At 35.2% G+C, this 20,308-nt stretch overlaps 1 protein-coding gene across 2 annotated transcripts in view; it reads left to right on the forward strand.

Annotated features, from left to right (window-relative positions):
- The window catches only part of LOC128870433 (calcium/calmodulin-dependent protein kinase type II alpha chain), a 341,402-nt gene that overhangs the window by 229,928 nt on the left and 91,166 nt on the right, over positions 1-20,308 (forward strand). For both annotated transcript variants that reach the window (XM_054113062.1, XM_054113063.1), the window contains 6 exons: positions 10,833-10,892; positions 11,158-11,212; positions 11,340-11,665; positions 18,111-18,205; positions 18,272-18,394; positions 18,458-18,584. In XM_054113062.1, coding sequence (XP_053969037.1) covers positions 10,833-10,892; positions 11,158-11,212; positions 11,340-11,665; positions 18,111-18,205; positions 18,272-18,394; positions 18,458-18,584 — 786 coding nt within the window. The remainder of the gene's footprint in view (positions 1-10,832; positions 10,893-11,157; positions 11,213-11,339; positions 11,666-18,110; positions 18,206-18,271; positions 18,395-18,457; positions 18,585-20,308) is intronic.

Here is a 20,308-nt window from a genome sequence, read left to right on the forward strand (position 1 = left end):
ATCATTAATGTTGGCTGGATTGCCAAATGAATATAGGGCGCTTGTTTTAGCTGTAGAAAATTCCAAAACGCAGCTGAGCGTCGACGTCGTTAAAAATTTGATGTTACAAGATATTAAATTTGACATGCATACGGAAAATAATGTAATGCATGTGAAAAAAAACAACAACAAGAAAAAGATTCGCTGTTATTCTTGTAATTTATTTGGTCACATAAGTCGTAACTGCCCAAATAAAAAAACGCACGTAAGTACTAACAAGAACAACAATACTAATGGTAGCGGATTTCTTGCATCTCTCTTTGCAGACAATGAAAAGTACCGTTCAAATACAAACAGTAATTGGTACATTGACTCAGGCGCATCTGTGCATTTAACTAATAACAAAAACATATTAGTTAATATGCGAAAGAGCGATAAAGAAATTTCACTTGCAAACAATGGTAAATTGAAAGTTGAATACACAGGTACCGCTAATGTGATTATGCCTAACAAAAACAGCGTCACTGTACATAATATAGATTATGTACCAAATATTTGTGCAAACCTATTGTCAGTGAGTGAAATGGCAACGAGAGGAAATAAAGTATTGTTCGAAAATGATGTGTGCAAGATTTTTAACGACTAAAATAAATTGATAGCAAACGCGAATTTGGTTAATGGCTTATATCAATTAAATTGTAAAATTAACCAAGAAAGTACAATGCTATGTAAATATAATGATGACTTTGCACTGTGGCATAGAAGGTTAGGCCATATAAGCCGTGAAAACTTAATTGCAGTTAAAAATTCGTCGAAAGGCTTAGAAAATGTAAAAACATCACCGATAAGAAATGCATTGTATGTGTAAAAGGGAAACAAACGGGTTTGCCGTTCCCTAAAAGTGGTCATCGCGCTAATGAATTATTGGAGCTTATTCACTCGGATGTAATGGGACCATTGGAAGTTGAATCGTACTCGGGTGCACGATATTTGTTAACTTTCATCGATGACTATTCGCGGAAAATTTTCGCGTTCCCAATTAAGAAAAAGTCAGAAGTATTTGATCAATTTTCAAAATTCAAGAATTTGGCTAAAAAACAAACTGGTAAAAAAATCAAAATGCTAAGAACTGACAATGGGAAAGAATACGTGAACAATATGTTTCAAAAATATATGTCTCAGCACGGTATTCTTCATCAAAAGACTTCTCCATACACATCAGAACAAAACGGAGTAGCTGAGCGAATGAATACTGCTGCAGAAGACTTAGAATTGTCTATTATAGAAGTGGACGAGGATGAAGATAATATAGAAGAAATTGAAGCTGAAAATGAGTCAGATGAAACGAAGGTTGATAATGAAATCAGTGATTATGATGATGCGAATGATATTACGTATACTCCTGAAGAAGATGTCACCATAGCAGAATTAGAACTTCGACGTTCCACCAGAAATAAACAAGCGAATTTTGCATGTGATGTTGAAGAAATGGAAATTACTGAAGATCCTGATACTCCGGAGCAGGCGTTATCATCTGTGCATGCTGACGAGTGGAAACTAGCAATGAGGAAAGAGTATGATTCCTTATTGTTAAATAAAACATGGGAATTAACGGATTTGCCAGCCGGCAAAAAGGCAATTTCATCCAAATGGGTTTTCAAGACAAAAATAAATGCTGATGGTGAAGTGATATGCCGCAAAGCCAGATAAGTCGCCAAAGGTTATAGTCAAAATAAGGGCATTGACTATGAAGAAACGTTTTCACCGGTAGTCAGGTACACATCGATTCGTTTCCTACTAGCTTTAGCTGCGATCCATGGGTTGATGATACACCAAATGGATGCTGTCACCGCATTTTTAAACGGAAAACTTGAAGAAGAGGTCTATATGGTACAACCACGTAAGTTTGAAGACGGTACTCGAAAGGTATGTAGACTCTTGAAATCAATTTATGGTCTAAAACAATCAAGCAGAATATGGAACGAAACTCTTAATAATGTTTTAGTTGATATTGGACTTACAAGAAGCGACGTTGATCAATATATATTATATATTTCAGAATAGAGGAGAATCAAATAATGATCGTTGCAATATACGTTGATGATGTGTTATTATTTACAAATGATGTGCAAATGCTAAACAAAACTAAAGCAAAGTTAAAGAAGAGCTTTAAGATGAAAGACATTGGCGAAGTATCATCAGTTTTGGGCATGCATGTAACGAGAAATAAAGTGAATGGTGACATAAAAATCGACCAATCGCAGTATATTGAAAATATTCTGAGACGATTTCGTATGCTCGATTGTAATCCAGTAAAAACTCCTGCTAACCCGAATCAAAAGTTAACACTGGATATGTGTGCAAAAGATGATGTCGAGAAAAAATATATGGCGAATGTACCGTACATGGAAGCAGTTGGTGCATTACTTTTCATAGCTCAGGTTACCAGACCTGATATTTGTTTCGCTGTAAATATGTTAAGCAGATTCAGTCAGAATCCTGGTAAAGTACACTGGGAAGCTGTTAAGCGAGTGCTACGTTACGTAAAGGGTACTATAAATAAAGGTATCGTATATAAGAAAAATGGTGACGCGCTTGCTGGATACTGCGATGCTGATTGGGCGAGCAATGTTGATGATAGAAGATCAACCACGGGTTATGTTTTTTTGTGTCAGAATGGTGCAATTTCATGGGCTACAAAGCGGCAGACGATTATTGCACTATCATCTACAGAAGCCGAGTACATGTCAATTGTTGCTGCGATTCAGGAATCTCTTTGGCTTAAGCGATTAGAAGCAGAGTTATCCAGAAGAGTATCTAAGATGATGATTTTATATAGTGACAACAAAAGTGCTATTCATGTAGCAACCAATAACGCATATTCTAATAGGACAAAACATGTAGACATAAAATGCAAATTTGTAAAAGAAAAGATTAAAAGTGGTGATGTAAAACTTATTTATTGTCCTACAAATGAAATGTTTGCTGATATCCTGACGAAATCTCTTGTTATTGTAAAACATGAAAATTTAGTAAAAAGTCTTGGAGTAAATTGAATTTATATGTGATGTGTAAGTTTTTGCTAAGTTTTTTTTTAATACCTTGAATTCTAGTGACTTGCAAACTTAATGATATTATTGTAATGTGAAGATAAAGTTATGTAGTTTATGATTGTTCATTCAAAGTAACTATTGAAAAGTAATTTCTTGTTTTTGGATTATGTGATTGCTCATTCAGGGGAAGTGTTGAAATATACTGGAATAAGCAAACATGTAATAATAACATACCTGCTTTAGTAGCATCAAGCATACGTGAATATGAATTATATAAATAAAGCGAATTGTCATTGCTCAAGTAGACTTAAAACAAGAAACAACAATAATTATAACAATAAGTTAATCAATTATATATTCGCTTTTGCTGTGTACAACCTCTTCCCACCTCTCGACCAATTTGTTAATGCCGTTCCCCCAAAAATCGCCCAGTTAAGCCAGTTTTTAAGAACCTCTTTGCTATCGAAAGTGACGCCCTTCATATAGTCCTTCTATGCCGACTTGTGCAACGGGGGGCCTAGCGTTAAACCATGTCGAACAGGACATTTCAGTTGAATAGCTTGATTCTCGCAGTGTAGTTGGGCAATATATAGCTCCTTGACCGTGGCATTCTTTTCGAGCATTGCCCAGTGCACCGTACCCTCCCAGTCCCACCAACCACATATCACGATTTTCTATGGATGAAGATCCGGCTTGACTCTCGGCTTTGGCATATCTCCTGGAGATATGGAGATAGGAGTGGGTTCCTTTCTTTGCTTCATATTGATGTAATCGTATAGGCACCATTTCTCATCTGCCGTTTGATTCGGTACAAAAAGCACTAAGGAGATGCTGAGAAGCTATTTCAAGGCGACTGTCTTTGTTTTTTTCGTGAGGCACCCAGGCTCCCAAGTTTTCGGTAAATCCCATTGAATAACGGTTATTGAAAATCGTTGTATGATGGCAGTTAATTTTTTTTTCGCCAATTTGTACTGGTTAGGACAACTTTTCGGTAGAAAAAATTAGCTTTTATTTTGAACAAAATTTAATGAAACTTCAGGATCTTTTAACCCAACATTCTATATTATAAAATTTTCATCAGCTGTAATAACCTCCCCGATCTGGGTCCGTAAACGATTGCATACCCGAATCAAATATTCCTTACGATATTGATTGCAGCCTTCAGAGAAGAAATGCTGATATGTGGATGCTTTCACGATCAACTAAGCTCCATACATCGATATACAAAGTCTGCGTACTCCTTACAAGAATGTTTAAATTGATTAAAAACCCAATATAAATTTATAGTTGAAAACATATTTTATTTATTTATTCTTTCATTAAATTCTTATGTTACATAAGCAAAGGAAAATAACAAGATTCCTCACTTTATTGTTTACATACTATAAGTAAATGCATCAACATGTAAATATAGCAACCAGAAAGTCTGCGTATAGTTTTAAAACGTATGGAAAAATGTTTATAAATAATGTACAAAAACGAAAATGAATATTTTTTGGATAGCCACGATATTGCTTCATTCAACTTGGCATTGAGTTTACTAACTTCTATGTTTCGTCAAATGTAATCCTTGCCTATTCTGCCCAGACAACACTTCGTAAAGCCGCCTTACTTTTTATTATGAGTTTTGTTTTTTAATAGATCCCACAGATGCTCAATAGTATTGAGATCGGGCTAATGTGGGGGTATTTTGGATTTGTTTTTGATCGTTTTACATGAGCCAAAGCTTAGCCATCTTGGTGTTTTGGGTGATTATCTTGTTGTAATCAAAACGTTCTTGATAAGCCAAGATTTTCGGCTCTCTGTTCCAAATTCCTTTTTAAATGTTCTTATATGCCAAATCAAACAATCAGACTTTCTGATATGTTCAAATTTTGGTTTGCTTGTAATTGTTTACTACGCGATGAACATAGGAAATCGTTCTCCAAAGAGCTTTGCTAATATTTCGGAAACTGTTTCCATCTTTCCACAATTTTATAATTATTTTTCTTTCTGATACCTAATTTATTTTCCTTCGGTTTCATTTTTCTTATTATTACCATTTCTTAATGAAATGTGCAACTGATCGCTATCCAATCAATTATAATAACAAATAACGAAAAGTGCGCAAAACCGAAAAAAATTCTAATAAAGTAGCGGGCTGTAAAACCGAGCTCTACGCAGACTTTCTGGTTGGTTCTGGTTGTGTTTACATGTTCTTGCAATTACATATCATTATGTAAACAATGAAGTGAAGAATTTGGTTAGTTTCCTTTTCTTTTCTAACTTGAGAATGTAATGAAAGAATAAATAAACAAAATATGCTTTCTACTATAACTTTTATTGTGTTTTTAATCAATTTAAAAATATGTGTGTGGTGTACGCAGACTTAATGGGTTATGTGTATGCAGTAGAATTCACTTGTAGTCCTTGTGTTAAGAAGTTGGGTGACATAACATGCCATTTGTTGCTCACAACACCAAAGACCATAAAATGGCAGGAAACTTCGTGGGCATGACAACAGAAAGCCCTGTAGGATTTGAACATAGTCATCTGCCATTTCTGCGGCTGGTCTTTTGGTCTAGGTCAAAATTGTTTGTTTTATATACATATACATAATTGGTGCTTATACCCTTTAGGGTCTTTGGCCGAGCTCCTATTCTTATTTTTGGTGTACTTCTTGTTGTGTCGGGGGTGTTTTATTGATATTCGAACACTTCCGAGTGATAGTCACGCACCAACCCACTCGGCTACAACGTCCGCCACATAACGTAGGATTTATACTGGAGACCTTCATGGATAACTCAACGGATAACATTTTAGAAACATTAAGCCCTCTCGGAAGTGCCCTCACTTGTTAAATAAATTCTGAATATCAGACAGTGTCAGAACGTTCTGCATCTCCGCCTGAAGCTTCCAATCCACGGCGAACCTTATGATCGAATCGGAGTGATTTACGCATATAGCGACGATAACTGCGTGACTCTTCATTTCGGCAAGTTATAGCCACATGCGATTCTTCAGTATATGTACTTAATTATTAACGTAAGGACCGGACCGCACTTTCCACAGCAAAAAAAAGTTACGGTTCACCAAATGTGCGACAATTTCATATTTCGAAGTTAACAATTTTATCGAGGAAAGAATGTGGACAGCATAAAGCGCAGAAGCACCAACATGCACAGCGCGATGACGTTTTTTCGCCAAGCATTCTAAAATGTTTTTTAATACAAGAAAAATATTTCATTCATTAACTCAAGTGCATATTTCTCAAAGTAACGTTCGTTCATTCATAAAACCTGAGCCGTCCATAAGCTTTTTTTTCTGGACGAAGGCAAAAATATTTTGTAAACCGAGAATTTTTGTCATAGGAAGTGCCTGTACCACCGTAGCTATGCACTCATCTTCAATCACTCACACTTTATTTGATACGGATACTAGTTCTTTATAAAGTTTTCTGTATTTCATAATTCTTTGCGAAAATGAAAAAAAAAAAAACAGAGTATGCAGATATCTTATTTATTTTGCTTTGTTTCATCTGTGAACATAAAATACAAAAAGTGTCACTCAATTCTTTGTTGGTTGGTTGGTTAAAGTGGTGATTCTTTCAGAATCCAACTAGCGCTTCCGCACCATTTTGTTGCCACATCCTCGTTACCAACTTGTTTAACGGTTATTTACAGCATAACTATATCCAGTCGGTGCGGTTAAGGAACCTTATTAGCTTGTTAACGTCTAAGCCAGATAGTTGTTCGAGATTCTCGAACAGCGGTTGGCCCAGGGTTAACATTCTGTCCTTCCATAGGGCAGGGCATTCACAGAGGAAATGGAAGATTGTCTACTTTTTCTCCGGTTGTTTGCAACTGTGACAGTATGTATTGTGAGGGATACCCATTTTGGCTGCTTGTTCTCCGATAGACCAAAAGCCAGTTATGACTGCCGTTAGTCTCCAGGCGTCCCGTCGTTTCATTCTTCTTAATGCTAATTTTGCATTTCGTCTCGACTTTCCACCTACAGTCCGCGATTCGGAGGTATTTTTGGGAAATTGTACTCTTGACTGCACCTAATGCTGTGAATACCGATTCGGCAATAGCGTTATTCATGGCAGATCCCCCTCTTGCCAGTTCATATGCTTTTTCGTTACCTTCAATGTACCGATGTCCCGGGACCCAGATTAAGGTAACTTTATGGTTTTCACTCAAGAAGGTGAGGCTATTCCTACTTTGTTCCACCACATTAGAGGTTGTTGTAGCCGAACCCAGGCCCTGGATTGCAGCTTGGCTATCCGAGAGAATAGCGATATTACCCTTAAAAGAGAAATCTGCGATTAGTAGCCTCCAGGCTTCCCCAATTGCCAGTACTTCCGCCTGGAGACAGTGCTGGTATTAGGGAGACGCACAGATTTCTCAATTTTAAGTCTGTGAGAATATATACCAGCTCCAACACCGCAGCCCATTTTACTTCCATCCGTATAGACTGTAGTGTCGAAGTGGTTTAGAGAGAATCCCGTATTCCATTCTTCCTTAGAAGGAAAGAGAGTGGCAAAATTCCTGTTGAATATTACCGGCGGGACGATGTAGTCAGTTCTCACCCAGATTAACTGAGTTTGTCGCAATAATAGACTAGCATGACCATAAGTTTTTTCTCTCCAGCGACCCACTTCATTTAACCTAAATGCACTCATGGTTGCCGTCTTCTTAATATGTAGGTCAATTGGAATAACGTGTGTCAGTGAATTGAGAGCCTCTCTAGGACATGATCTGATGGCACCGACCGTTATTGTACAGGCTGATCTTTGCATTCTGCCGAGTAGTTTGGTATTGTACTCTCTCCCTAGAGCCGTCCACCAAACTACCGAACCATACGATAAATTAGGTCGTATAACCGTCTTATACAGCCATAATGTATGCTTAAGTTGAAGACCCCATCTTCTTCCAAGCATACGTTTACAGGCATATAAAGCAATTTCTGCCTTCCTTACCCGTTCTTCAACATTTAATTTCCAGCTTAGTTTGGAGTCCAGAATTACCCCTAAGTACTTTGCGCTGGGTGATAGTGAGAGAGTTTGTCAGTTAATATTTGGTAGGGTAAAAGTTGGTACCTTATATCTGGTGGTGAAAAGCATAAGTTCTGTTTTACGTGGCTTTAAACCTAGGCCACAGCCTGCGGCCCCAGGAGTTAAGCTCGCCTTTGTAATGCAGAAAAAAAAAAAACATACAGAGAATTGACGGCCGCAGCTTAAATGATACAACTGAAAAAGAGCAACGATTTGTTTCTTAATTTTTAAACTTTTAAGGTATCAATTACAGCTTGAAGTCTACGTGGCTTGGAGTCAACCAATTGTTTGTTTTTGTGTGTTCTGGACTCATTTGGTTCCACTCTACAAGTACCGCCTTTTTAAGATTAGATTTGTTTTGACCACAAATTTTCCATGACGTTCAAATCCGGTGCTTGTACAAGAGTTTCAAAAATGTAGAGACATTTATATATTAACCATGTTTGTATTATTTGTGACTTTTGTTTAGGGTCGTTATCTTGATAAAAGCTAAAGTTATCTTAAATTTGTAATTTTCTAGCGCTTTTAACCATATTTTCTCGCAAAAGTTTTAAATAAACATATTTGTTTATTGTTTCTTCGATAAAGGTCAAACTTCCAACTCCAATTGTTGAGATACATCACATTGTCATCACTGTGTTTTGTGGTTTGAGCACCGTATTGGCCTCGCGCTGTATGGAAGGTCCGGTATTCGTTCCAAATAAATTTATTTGGACCTCGTCTGCAAAAAGTACGGTTCTCCAAACTGCTGGGGCTTTATTTAGATGGTCACGCGCAAACTGTAATCTCTTACTTCCATTCTATGCACTTACGAAAAGTTTATTACGGGCTATTCTGCTATTTAAATTTGCTTCTCTCAGTACTTTCGCACAGTTTCTGGGTGGCAAATCTTACCTAAATCCGTGTTGGACATTACAGTTAACTTTGGAGCGCTTGTTGCTGGATTTTTCTTCACTTAACGTACTAACCCCTGAAGTTTTATTTGAAGTTTGTCGTCTACTACAATATGCATATACTACACGATTTTCATGCATAAAGCGGTCAAATTTACAATTTCAAATATTTTACGATACCACATTTGTGTTTTGAAATGCTCCAAAATTAACTCACACTTTTCTATCAAAGTACGCGGTCCCATGTTTAAAAAAAGAAACAAGCGTACTTAAAATTTAATATTGCTCTATTTCAAACTCACTCTACACACTCTCGCATGCTAAAAATACAATTTCGTTTTTAGAAACTTGCGTCGGAAATAGCGGAATTTTAAATGTATCATTTAAGATGAGTCGTGAATTCTCTGTACGTGTTTGTTTTTTTGTTTTTGCATTACAATGAAATGAGTGGACACTTTTTTTGTAATTTATGTTGATAAATGAAAAAAAGAAAAATAAATAAGAGTCTCAAAGCTCCTTTTTATTTTCGCAAATTATTGGGAAATATAGAATACTTCACAAAAAATATCGCATCTGTTAGAAATTTACTTTGAAGCTAGAGTACGGCTTTTTTTGCATGGAGGTTTTCTATATTTACAATTTGCTTATTCAACGGATCCAAACTCTGGAGTATTTTTAGCGCATTGTGCTATTTTTCTGTGGCCAGGCACGGCACGTTCTTCGCTTCGGGCGCTTCTGAGCGGGCATAAATAATAAATTTTGATGGAAATATTTTTAATCGAAAATATAGAAGCTATTAAAAATAAATTTGATTTATGGGTTCAGAGTACTTTAATCTATTAAAGAACACATTTTTAGCAAAATCAATCCATTTTCCTATTTCTGCCCACTTTTATATGGAGCTCTCTTCTTTTCATGTATGTTTGCGAAGGAATGGGGTGCCAAAAATAATTTTGGTTTTAGATTGTGGCTCTATGTTATTACTTACTTAAGGGAGGGGTAGGGTTAATTCCACTAAAAATATGCACTTATTTATGAATTTTTTTTGGAAAGATGATTCATGTAAATTTATTTATCCAATTAGTATACTGTAAACTCATATTTCAAAAATATTTTCAAAAATTTTCACAAGAAAATATACAAAATTGAGCCGTTGACAGCAGATCTACGCAGACGTCTCCAAAAAAAAGGCAATTTGCCGTGGACAGTTTTTCTCAGCATTGGATCATCTGAAATCAAAAAATCAAAGAGTATTCATTAGGTAATCCGTTGTCCGAGGTAACCCTGTCGAGTTTTTATTAAAAAAAAAATTTTTTTCAATTTTTTTTAACATTTGATGTAAAAGTGCGATTTTTAGACGATAAATCGCATAATATTGTTTATTGTAAAATAAATAAAAATTGAAAAAAAAACAAAAACCTCCCAGGGTTACCTCGGTAATTATGTAGAGAAAGTGTGTACAGGAAGATCGGTCGGGTAGATTCAGAGAAAAAGTGTCCACCGACTTAAAAAACGTCGTTTTCCAGAAAATCGATTTAAAGTTCGACCATAGCAGGTAGCCGAGTCGGAGCGGCCAACGGTTATAATGCTCTAACTTTGTGAGTTTTGCACCGATTGACTTAAAATTTGGACACAACATTCTTGAGATTATGTACATTCATTTTCTCAAATAAACCAAAATCGATTTTTTTACCCTAAAAACCCTACCCCCCCTTAATGAATACTGTAATATTTCATTTAGAGATGGGCTAGCTATTCTAGTTCTTTTTATATTTATGTATTGCGTCAGTATCAATAAACAACATCAGTAAACATAATAAATATAGGCTTAAGAAATAAAATTAAATTAAACAGAATGTTATTTTTTTACAGATTTCCAAAAATTAGAGAGGGAAGCTAGAATTTGCAGAAAGCTGCACCATCCTAATATCGGTAAGAGAAGAAGTACTTAAAGAGCGTTTTAGTTAAATATATACTTAAAATATTTGTAAACCTAAAATATGTAAAAAAGGATTAATTTTTGAGTTACTTTTGGTGCCTCAAAAATAATCGCCAAGATTTCTTACGAGAATTTTTCGCACGTATATGCATAATATTTGCTCATAGTTGCTATTGCAGCGTCATTTTTCTATAGTTCGAAATTAAGTATTTTTTCTTTCGAACAATTTTAACTAAATTGACATTTTTATTCTTGCAGTTAGACTACACGATAGTATACAAGAAGAAAACTACCATTACTTGGTCTTTGATCTGTAAGTATATTTTATATATGCGAGCACATGTGAGTATGTAGGACCACATATATGTATATGTGTATGTAGGGACTTATTACATAGAACAAAAGTGCAAGTAATGCGCTTATTTAATTTATAATTACAGTGTTACTGGCGGTGAGCTATTTGAAGATATTGTTGCGCGTGAGTTTTATTCAGAAGCAGATGCATCGCATTGCATTCAACAAATCTTGGAGTCGGTTAATCATTGCCATCAGAATGGTGTGGTGCATCGTGATCTGAAACCAGAGAATTTACTATTAGCTAGTAAAGCCAAGGGTGCAGCTGTAAAACTCGCCGACTTTGGCCTCGCCATTGAAGTTCAGGGCGACCATCAGGCATGGTTCGGTTTTGCCGGCACCCCTGGCTACTTATCGCCAGAGGTGTTGAAAAAGGAGCCCTATGGCAAATCAGTAGATATATGGGCATGCGGTAAGCGAGCAAATATACAACTTAATTGTATCCGGCATATGAGTATGCAACATTGCATGAAAAAATGAAATTTTGCATGTGAATATGGCACACCCAAATCGTTGCTAACTAATAAATAATTTCGACAGCCATATACAATGTGTAGATTTTGCTGAAGTATCTAGATTTGACACGATCAGACATACATATGTAAGGTGTATACTACATGCTTTTGTCAGGAAAATTATGAAAACATTTTGTACTTTTCTTGCTGTATTAACTCTAGTATACCTACCTCATAGCATAACTATGTGCACTTATCATTGTGTAGCATATGGGCTGAAAAGTTCCGGTTCTAACAAAGAAAACACGTTTTTTTAGTTCAAAATTAGCTTTATTCATCAACGTAATTTCCATTAAGAACAACGCAATCATTCCAGCGCCGCTCTAACATTCCAATACCACTTTTGTAGAACGATTTATCTTTTGCCTGAAAACAGGCCTCGATTTAAGCGATTCATTCGAGCAGCATTTTTTTCGGTATGCGAATAGCCAGTAGTCGCTGGGAGCCAAATCTGGCGAATACGATGAATTTGGGAGCAATTCCAAGTTCAATTCATATAGTTTTGCCATTGCTCAGAATCATCAACACGTTCTCGTTTTTGGTCAACAGTGAGCAAACGCGGCACCCACTTTGAGTAGAGCTTTCTCATAGTCAAATGCTCATGCAATATAAAACCACTACGTTCTTTTGATATCTTTAGGATGTCAGCTAACTCACGCAACTTCACTTTTCGATCATTCAAAACGATTTTTTGGATATTTTTTTGTCGTGTTACCGCCTCATTCGGACGTCCACCACGTTGTGCATCATCGATGTCTCTATGCCCATGTTTGAAGTCAGCAAACCATCGTTTTCAGCTCATGTGTTATGCATCGCAATTTTGAATTCGCACATACTATCCATGGCTATATGTATGAATAACTAAATATATCACCTAACTAACTATATCAACCTCTTGTCATTATGATTTTGACCTCTGCAAACAAAACATTACAAGTTTCCACAACAAGGAATTTTTCCTGTGGTAGTTATGCGTAGTTTTTTTCATTTCCAACTCCTGTATAAAGAAATCATTAACTCATGTAATTTGGTATGAGCTTTTAAACCAAAATTAAATTCAAAGGCAACACACCGACTACAATTAACCGAATTGAACCTCGCAATATCCAAAGCGAAAACATGTCTTTCAGCGTTAACACTGCACCATTGCACAGAGTGAAGCATGCTAAGGGGGTGATAGAGCAATTTATCTGGAAAGCACTATTCCATGCGACTTACCCACTAGACTTCATCTGCTGTGTTTTCTTTGATAAAACACGTCCTTGCAGAGCATCACTTCGTTTTTTACGAGAATTTAATAACATTTTGTCGGTAACTGGTTTGACTACATTTTTTGTGTATCTAAGAAACGTGTATTTTATTCATTCTGACTCAAGGATGATAGATTATTTGATTTAGCATTCAGCAATAGTAAATAAAAAATAATTTAAAAAAAAACTAAAAAACACGCTTTTATTGCTAATTGAACTAAAAAGTAGAAAATAAATTTTAATGACAAAGAGACCTATAATGAAGTAATAGCAAATCGAACGATCAGTCATAGTCAACTACCTCAGAACAGAATTATAACAAAAATTAAGATACAAATAGAATAATTCAAATTAGAGTTAAAAGCGAGGGATGCTTGATATAGTAAATATTACAATTATTCTATTGGCAACTACCTATGTATAGAGGGTTATGAAAGTGAAGCAAAATGCATCCCACGTTTTTAACTCTAATTTGAATTATTCTATTTGTATCTTAATTTTTGTTATAATTCTGTTCTGAGCTAGTTGACTATGACTGATCGTTCGATTTGCTATTACTTCATTATAGATCTCTTTGTCATTAAAATTTATTTTCTACTTTTTAGTTCGATTAGCAATAAAAGCGTGTTTTTTAGTTTTTTTTAACTATTTTTTATTTTCTACTTTTTAGTTCGATTGGCAATAAAAGCGTGTTTTTTAGTTTTTTTAACTTCCTAACACTTTGCTTAATGTAGAAATTTTAAGTTTAGTTATGTTAAGTCATTGATTTTTTATGAGTTTACGTGAAAACATCTGTGTATGCCGGGTTCCGATTGCTATTTTGGAATCCTAAAATTCTTTTTTATCGATTGAAAATCCAAATGTATGCAGTTATCACATTACACATTACAATTACATCTTATATGAAAATTATTTCATCTTATATGAAAATTGAATAGAGTAAATTTGCGTGTATGAGACTTGTAGTATCTACGCATGTGTTAAGACTATACAAAGTGAGAATGCAACTACCATGAGAACGTTTTAGCCTTCTATTCGTACTGCAGTGCCGCGTGCCCGAGCAAGTTCGAATTCGAAAGAGTAAGTCGTAGACTCCCGAAATCAGTAAGAGTAACTCGGAGAGTACAGGCATGCTTAGACCGCGCGTTAGCTCTGTCTTTCTTACTCTTCTACAGAAGATCTAAAAAAGAAAATATTAGTCCTGGCAATCCTAATAAGGATAATGGAAAACTTTTATCAAATTATTGCATTGTCATCTGTCCTTGATAGGTGTGCAAAATTCTAAGTCGATCAGATTTTTAGAAGCCAGTGAAAATTAAGCTCAAAGATTCCGTTACATTCATTCATACATACATACAACCCGAGCTAATAAAAGCGTGTTAACGTCACGGGGTACTCGGCAACAGAGTTCTGCCCGCTTATTTCACAGCTCGTCCAATCAGTCGTTATTCAGACCATAGATAACTAGATGGGAAACTCTTTCATTTTGAGAGAGAGCGCGCCCATGAGGACGTTTCAAGACTTGGCAGCATTCACACATTATGGGATTTTGAACAGCTGATAGGCGAAATGGCGGACTGCCAGAGAAAACGCGCCAAGAATAACTAACGAAAGCAGTTCGTTTTTGCTTAATGCAAAAATGACGCGAATAAATATTTGTAATTATGTGTCTTAAAATTAATTCAATTGAAACGTAATAATTTAAATTGAAGGGAGTTTTAGAATTTTCCAAAGCCTCTTATATCCTTTCCGACTTCTACTTTTAATTAGTCTTATGTACATAATGTAATTTTATTGAAAACTGTGTGTGGGTTTATGTAAATTTGTATATACGTAAATATTCTATGGTTGAAAAGCGTAGGTTAGGGAATTGAATTTGGGTTTGAGATATTTTACAAAGATTAAAGGTAATCTGCTTTAACTTATTCTGTTCGTTGTTTGAGAATTTTTTTTTGTTACCCACTTTCTGTGTTATATTAAAAAATCTCAATAGGCCATGTATTTAGTTATAACTTATGTTTTTATGTTTTATTCTTAAATTACTTTTGAATTTCAGTTTTAAATAATTTCATTTACATATACATTTTTAAATTTTTTGCTTATTTATGTACATATTTCATACGAATTGTGCTTATTTTTAGTATATGTAGGTGTATACGAGTGATATAAGGCTATTGGGCAATCGCACACCAATTAAATACTAACCTCAATGGTGGTGTGGAAACTGCAAAATTCCCAATTTTTGGTTCAAAAATACCCAATTCATGTTTCTACCGGTGTGGCAATATTGGCAAATGTTATAAAAAGTGCACATTTTTCAAAGCTCTCACGAGAAAAAGAGTTTCCTATCTAGTCATCTATGATTTAGACTGCAACGAGGCAACATGAGCGAGGATTGTGTTCATTTTTTTCGTATATCACAAATAGAATCTCAGTTTTCTTATAAACAAACCGCTGTTATGAGCTCGATTACGTCAATAAGCCATGGATATGTTTATGTGTGTATAACTGTTTCTTAAGAAGAAAAATATGTTGGAATTATTATGTTTCAATACTTAAAGTAGTTATTTTGCATATAAGAAATTGGATAAAACAAAAAGTTTTTATAAATTTCTTTGAAGTATTTTAGTTGAATTAAATGTTTGTTTTACCACACATACATAAGGCGAGTCTTTGTGGTCATCAAACTCAGTAATTTATGTTAAGCTCTTAAGCTGAAGGTACATATTTTCATTGTTGCGGTATTGGGTCGATCAATTTGTGTGTATCCAAAGTTACAAAATATGCTGTCACTTTGTGATGTGCCTTTGTAAACAAAAAGCAACCGTTAAGAATAACCACTTAAGAATAATACTCTTGAATAAAACTTTGATTTAAAAAAAGTACTAAAAATGAATTGAATGAATAAAATTATAAATTGCATTGTATATTTAACGGCGTCGTCTACAACACCTACCCCACATTGATGGCGTGACGCATTTGCCGACGATCGCATCCTTCACTTTTACATTTTAGCACATACGTAACTTCTAAGTACTTAGTCCTGCCATAAGTTGTGTTACAAGTTAAGTCCGTTATAGATATGAAATTATAAAACTTTTTTACTGAAAGCTTAGAAAAAACGATTGATCGTGCGGTAATATTAAGTCTTTTCAGCAATTCGTAAATCTGACTTGCACGTTTACTACACTTACGTAATGCAATCACTACAATGCGATTTTCCTGAGCTCTGCACTCCATTGTTAACAAGCGAAATTTGCCACGATACTTAATATAACTTGTAAATAGGCAATGCGAACAAAATAACGGAAATTTTTTTTGCAAATTTGTTCTCGCCTTTCCATAAAACTTATGGGAAGACTAAGTATAAATGAAATTATTTAGTACTTGTCATCATGCTGAAAGAGACAACATATACCTTTAAACGTATTTTGTTAAAGTGTTGTCAAAGTGACTTATTACCGCAAGACAGAGATCTTATATACATATATATAGTTGGCGCGTACACCCTTTCTGGGTGTTTGACCGAGCTCCTATTTGTGGCGTGCGTCTTGATATTGTTTAACAAATGGAGGGACCTATAGTATCAAACCGACTTCGAACGGCAGATATTTTTTATGAGGAGCTTTTTCATGGCACACAGAGTTCTTAGCTAGGAGTGTACGTTTAAAAAAACCAGCCAGAATTAGCAAAGCAACAAAATTCGGAGAATAAAGTATCTTACACCCGCAAATAGAGAATCATACAAACTTTTACGGGAAGAGGAATTTGCAAACAAGCTGCTAAAACAGCTGTTTGGGATCAGTCGGATTTGACTGCGCTCGAGAGTGCCCCTGCGTTACGGGATGAATGTTCTGATTTCTAGGACATGTGCTGATTTAAATTTGTTTTTCAATTCTTCTGTTGCTGATTTTACATGGCCGTATGGCATTTTAATCAACCATCTTACATCGTTTAATTACTAATCTAGTAATTACTAATCTATGTATGTATTGTACATTAGCATAGTCTGTAAGAATGTATCCATTCAAAGACAAATGAAAAGATAAATAAATAAACTTATTTTCTTTCATAGAGTACCTTTATTCATTAAATCGATTAAATTAATCTAGGAAATTTAATTTAATAACATTTGTTTATTTCTTTAGTTATTGTACCTATCGCATGCATGCCTTTGTAGTTTTATAATTTTAAATATATTTGTGACCTAAGATGCAACCATTCGATCACAAATCATATGTTCGTCTTGGTAGCAAAAATTTTCCCGCCACAAATTTGCAACTTTCGCTCCAAGCGAAATGCCGAAATTTCGCTTTCTCTCAGCAAGTTTTTTGCGTTAACGAATGTGATTTCGAAATAACTGGTACAAGCTTTCGAGACGTCCACAAATTGTCAAATGGACGAGAAAGTGTGAACCTAGCAATTGCTATTACCTTAAATAAAATATTTTCTATAATTTTTGAATATTAAACATGTACATCCGACAAATAACCACCTCGTATTTTTGGTTTTTTTAATTCAATTTCTATCCTTTGTTTATAATTTTTTGCTAAATTTTCGATGCCATTTGCCAAGCTAAATTTATTTGTAATAACGCATGATTTTGGCGGTCAATTCCCATTGTTGTGGCTTAAGATAACTCCTTTTAAATTTCGTCTTCAACAATTCCATTGTTTCGTTTGCTATGTGGGAGGTTGCGTCCTTATGTTTAAAGCAGAGATAAATTTCACCAGTAATTCGTGGTACGGTTAATTATTTTTTATAATTTCGTAACTACCGGCGTCCGCATTACCGAAATGCCTTTTGCTTGTGGACATTACTTTTCTAAATCGTCTCCGTAGAGATCTACCAAATTTATAAATATGATAAAAAGATTATTGAGCAGTTAGTGCCTTTGTTCTTCTTCATTACAAAATCTCAATTTTCACACATGATAACCGTCGAGTAACATTGTTTCGGTTTTGAAATGTTGTTTAATTCAGCATGGTTTCGAATGTACATATAATAGATGTTTATTAATAACATAGATATAGTATATTAATCGCATACATCTTGAACTTCATAATTGAAACATTATTTCTTGAATTCGTAGGAGTTATTTTATACATTTTACTAGTCGGTTATCCGCCCTTCTGGGACGAGGATCAACATCGTCTCTATTCACAGATAAAGGCTGGCGCATACGATGTAAGAATGTTAACATGTTTGGTGTACTCATACAATAATTATTATAAATGTTCATTTATACAATAGTATCCATCGCCTGAATGGGATACCGTAACACCGGAAGCAAAAAATTTAATAAATCAAATGCTTACAGTCAATCCCAATAAGAGAATAACCGCAGCTGAAGCGTTGAAGCATCCTTGGATTTGCGTAAGTATTGATGGTTTCGGTGGTGTAATGTTTTTGGTATCAGGAAGTTATTTTTACTTGCAGCAAAGAGAACGTGTGGCCTCAGTGGTTCATCGCCAAGAAACTGTGGACTGCCTCAAGAAATTCAATGCTCGTCGTAAACTGAAGGGAGCTATTCTTACTACAATGTTAGCCACTAGAAATTTTTCAAGTGAGTTTAAATAATAATTTCATTTCGGCATTTAATGGCAAATATTTAGTATATATTATGGTTATAAGATATCTTAAAAATGATGCTTCAAAAGCAGATGAAACCTGAAAAACAACATCGAGCCGTGTCTTTTGAAAGACCCTTTACATATAAGCTTAATGAAGAATTAAACCCATCGGAGACAATGAAAATATAGGTGGACTATAGGTATATTATTATTTGGAAACTGTTATGCTCTTCGTAGTTTAACAATTGCGCTTGTGGTCAGCTTTGGGAAATATACAATTAACGAAATACTTTGTTCCCTAAATGTGTATACATGTCTTGAAAATAAATTCCAGATCTAATAAATCGTAGCTTCGATTCAAATGATTATTATGCGACGAAGTCCTATATTATTGTAGCTCTATTCTCACTCATCCAACCTTTGTGACTTGGTTCATTTTGTTTGATTTTGCAAATCGATCAAGGTCAATCAGCAAGACAAAATTCTCTTAACAGTCACGCATACGTTATGGGAACGACTTATATTAGGCTAAGGATTGCCATTCATTTCAGAAATGGGAGAACAACATGCTTATCAATAAACAGTCTGTCTAATGCAAGCGTGACTAGCAAAGTTCAAACCAAGAGATCGATTAGGAAAAATGTAAATGCTGCTTAATAGGTGAATTCTATCCCAATACGCGTTGTGCAATTTGTTAGTTTTGTGAGAAATTTAGAATATGTACATTGTTTTTACAAAATGAGTTCCGCATATGAAAATCGATTTGAAGCAGCAACAAAGTCACGGACATCTGCAGCAAAATATTTGAAGACGTCTAAGGCATTCATAAATAAATGGGTGCAACGGTATATATTATATGTATATATATGTATATATATATAATTGGCGCGTACACCCTTTTTGGGTGTTTGGCCGAGCTGTACCTCCTATTTGTGGCGTGCGTTTTGATGTTCCACAAATGGAGGGACCTACAGTTGCAAACCGACTCCGAACGGCAGATATTTTTATGAGAAGCTTTTTCATGGCAGAAATACACTCGGAGGTTTGTCATTGCCTACCGATTGGGGACCAGTATTAGAAAAATGTTTTTCTTAATTTTTTGTGTTTCACGCACCAACCCTCTAGGTGCAACGGTATACCGCAGTTAAAAACGTTGACGACTTCCCCGGACGAGGTCCAAAAAGAACAATACCCCTCCAAAGCAAGATCAGCAGATCATTGGTTTGTTTGTGACGAAGCACACCAAGTAGTAAGCAAATGTGATATATGTATATGTATTCAAAGACACGATTCGTGGACATTTACAAACAGACGACCTTAAATTATGGAGCACATCAGAAAACTGCTGCTCTCATAATCACATAATTGAAATAAAATTTGCATGGGCTAAGGCAAATTCAGAACGGGATTGGGCAAACGTAATATTCACGGATGAGTCTTCCTTTCGGGAATAGTATCCTACGTCGGACCAGGTGCACTGCTGATAATCGACAACTTCAATGATTTGTTAAGCATCGAACATGAACCTTGTTTTGGAATGCCTCTCTGAAAGAGTTTTTGGCCGTTTATTTCTGTTACCGCCAATTTAAATGCAGTTTTGATTATTAAAATTTACCAAAAAGCATTATTACCGTCAGCTGCGAAGATGTTTGGTAGAACTAGCCAACCTTGGATTTTACAAGAAGACAACGATTCGTTAAGCCGAGTGTTTAGAGTG

Source organism: Anastrepha ludens, chromosome X (genome assembly GCF_028408465.1).
Source record: "Anastrepha ludens isolate Willacy chromosome X, idAnaLude1.1, whole genome shotgun sequence".
Classification (NCBI taxonomy): Eukaryota; Metazoa; Arthropoda; class Insecta; order Diptera; family Tephritidae; genus Anastrepha; species Anastrepha ludens.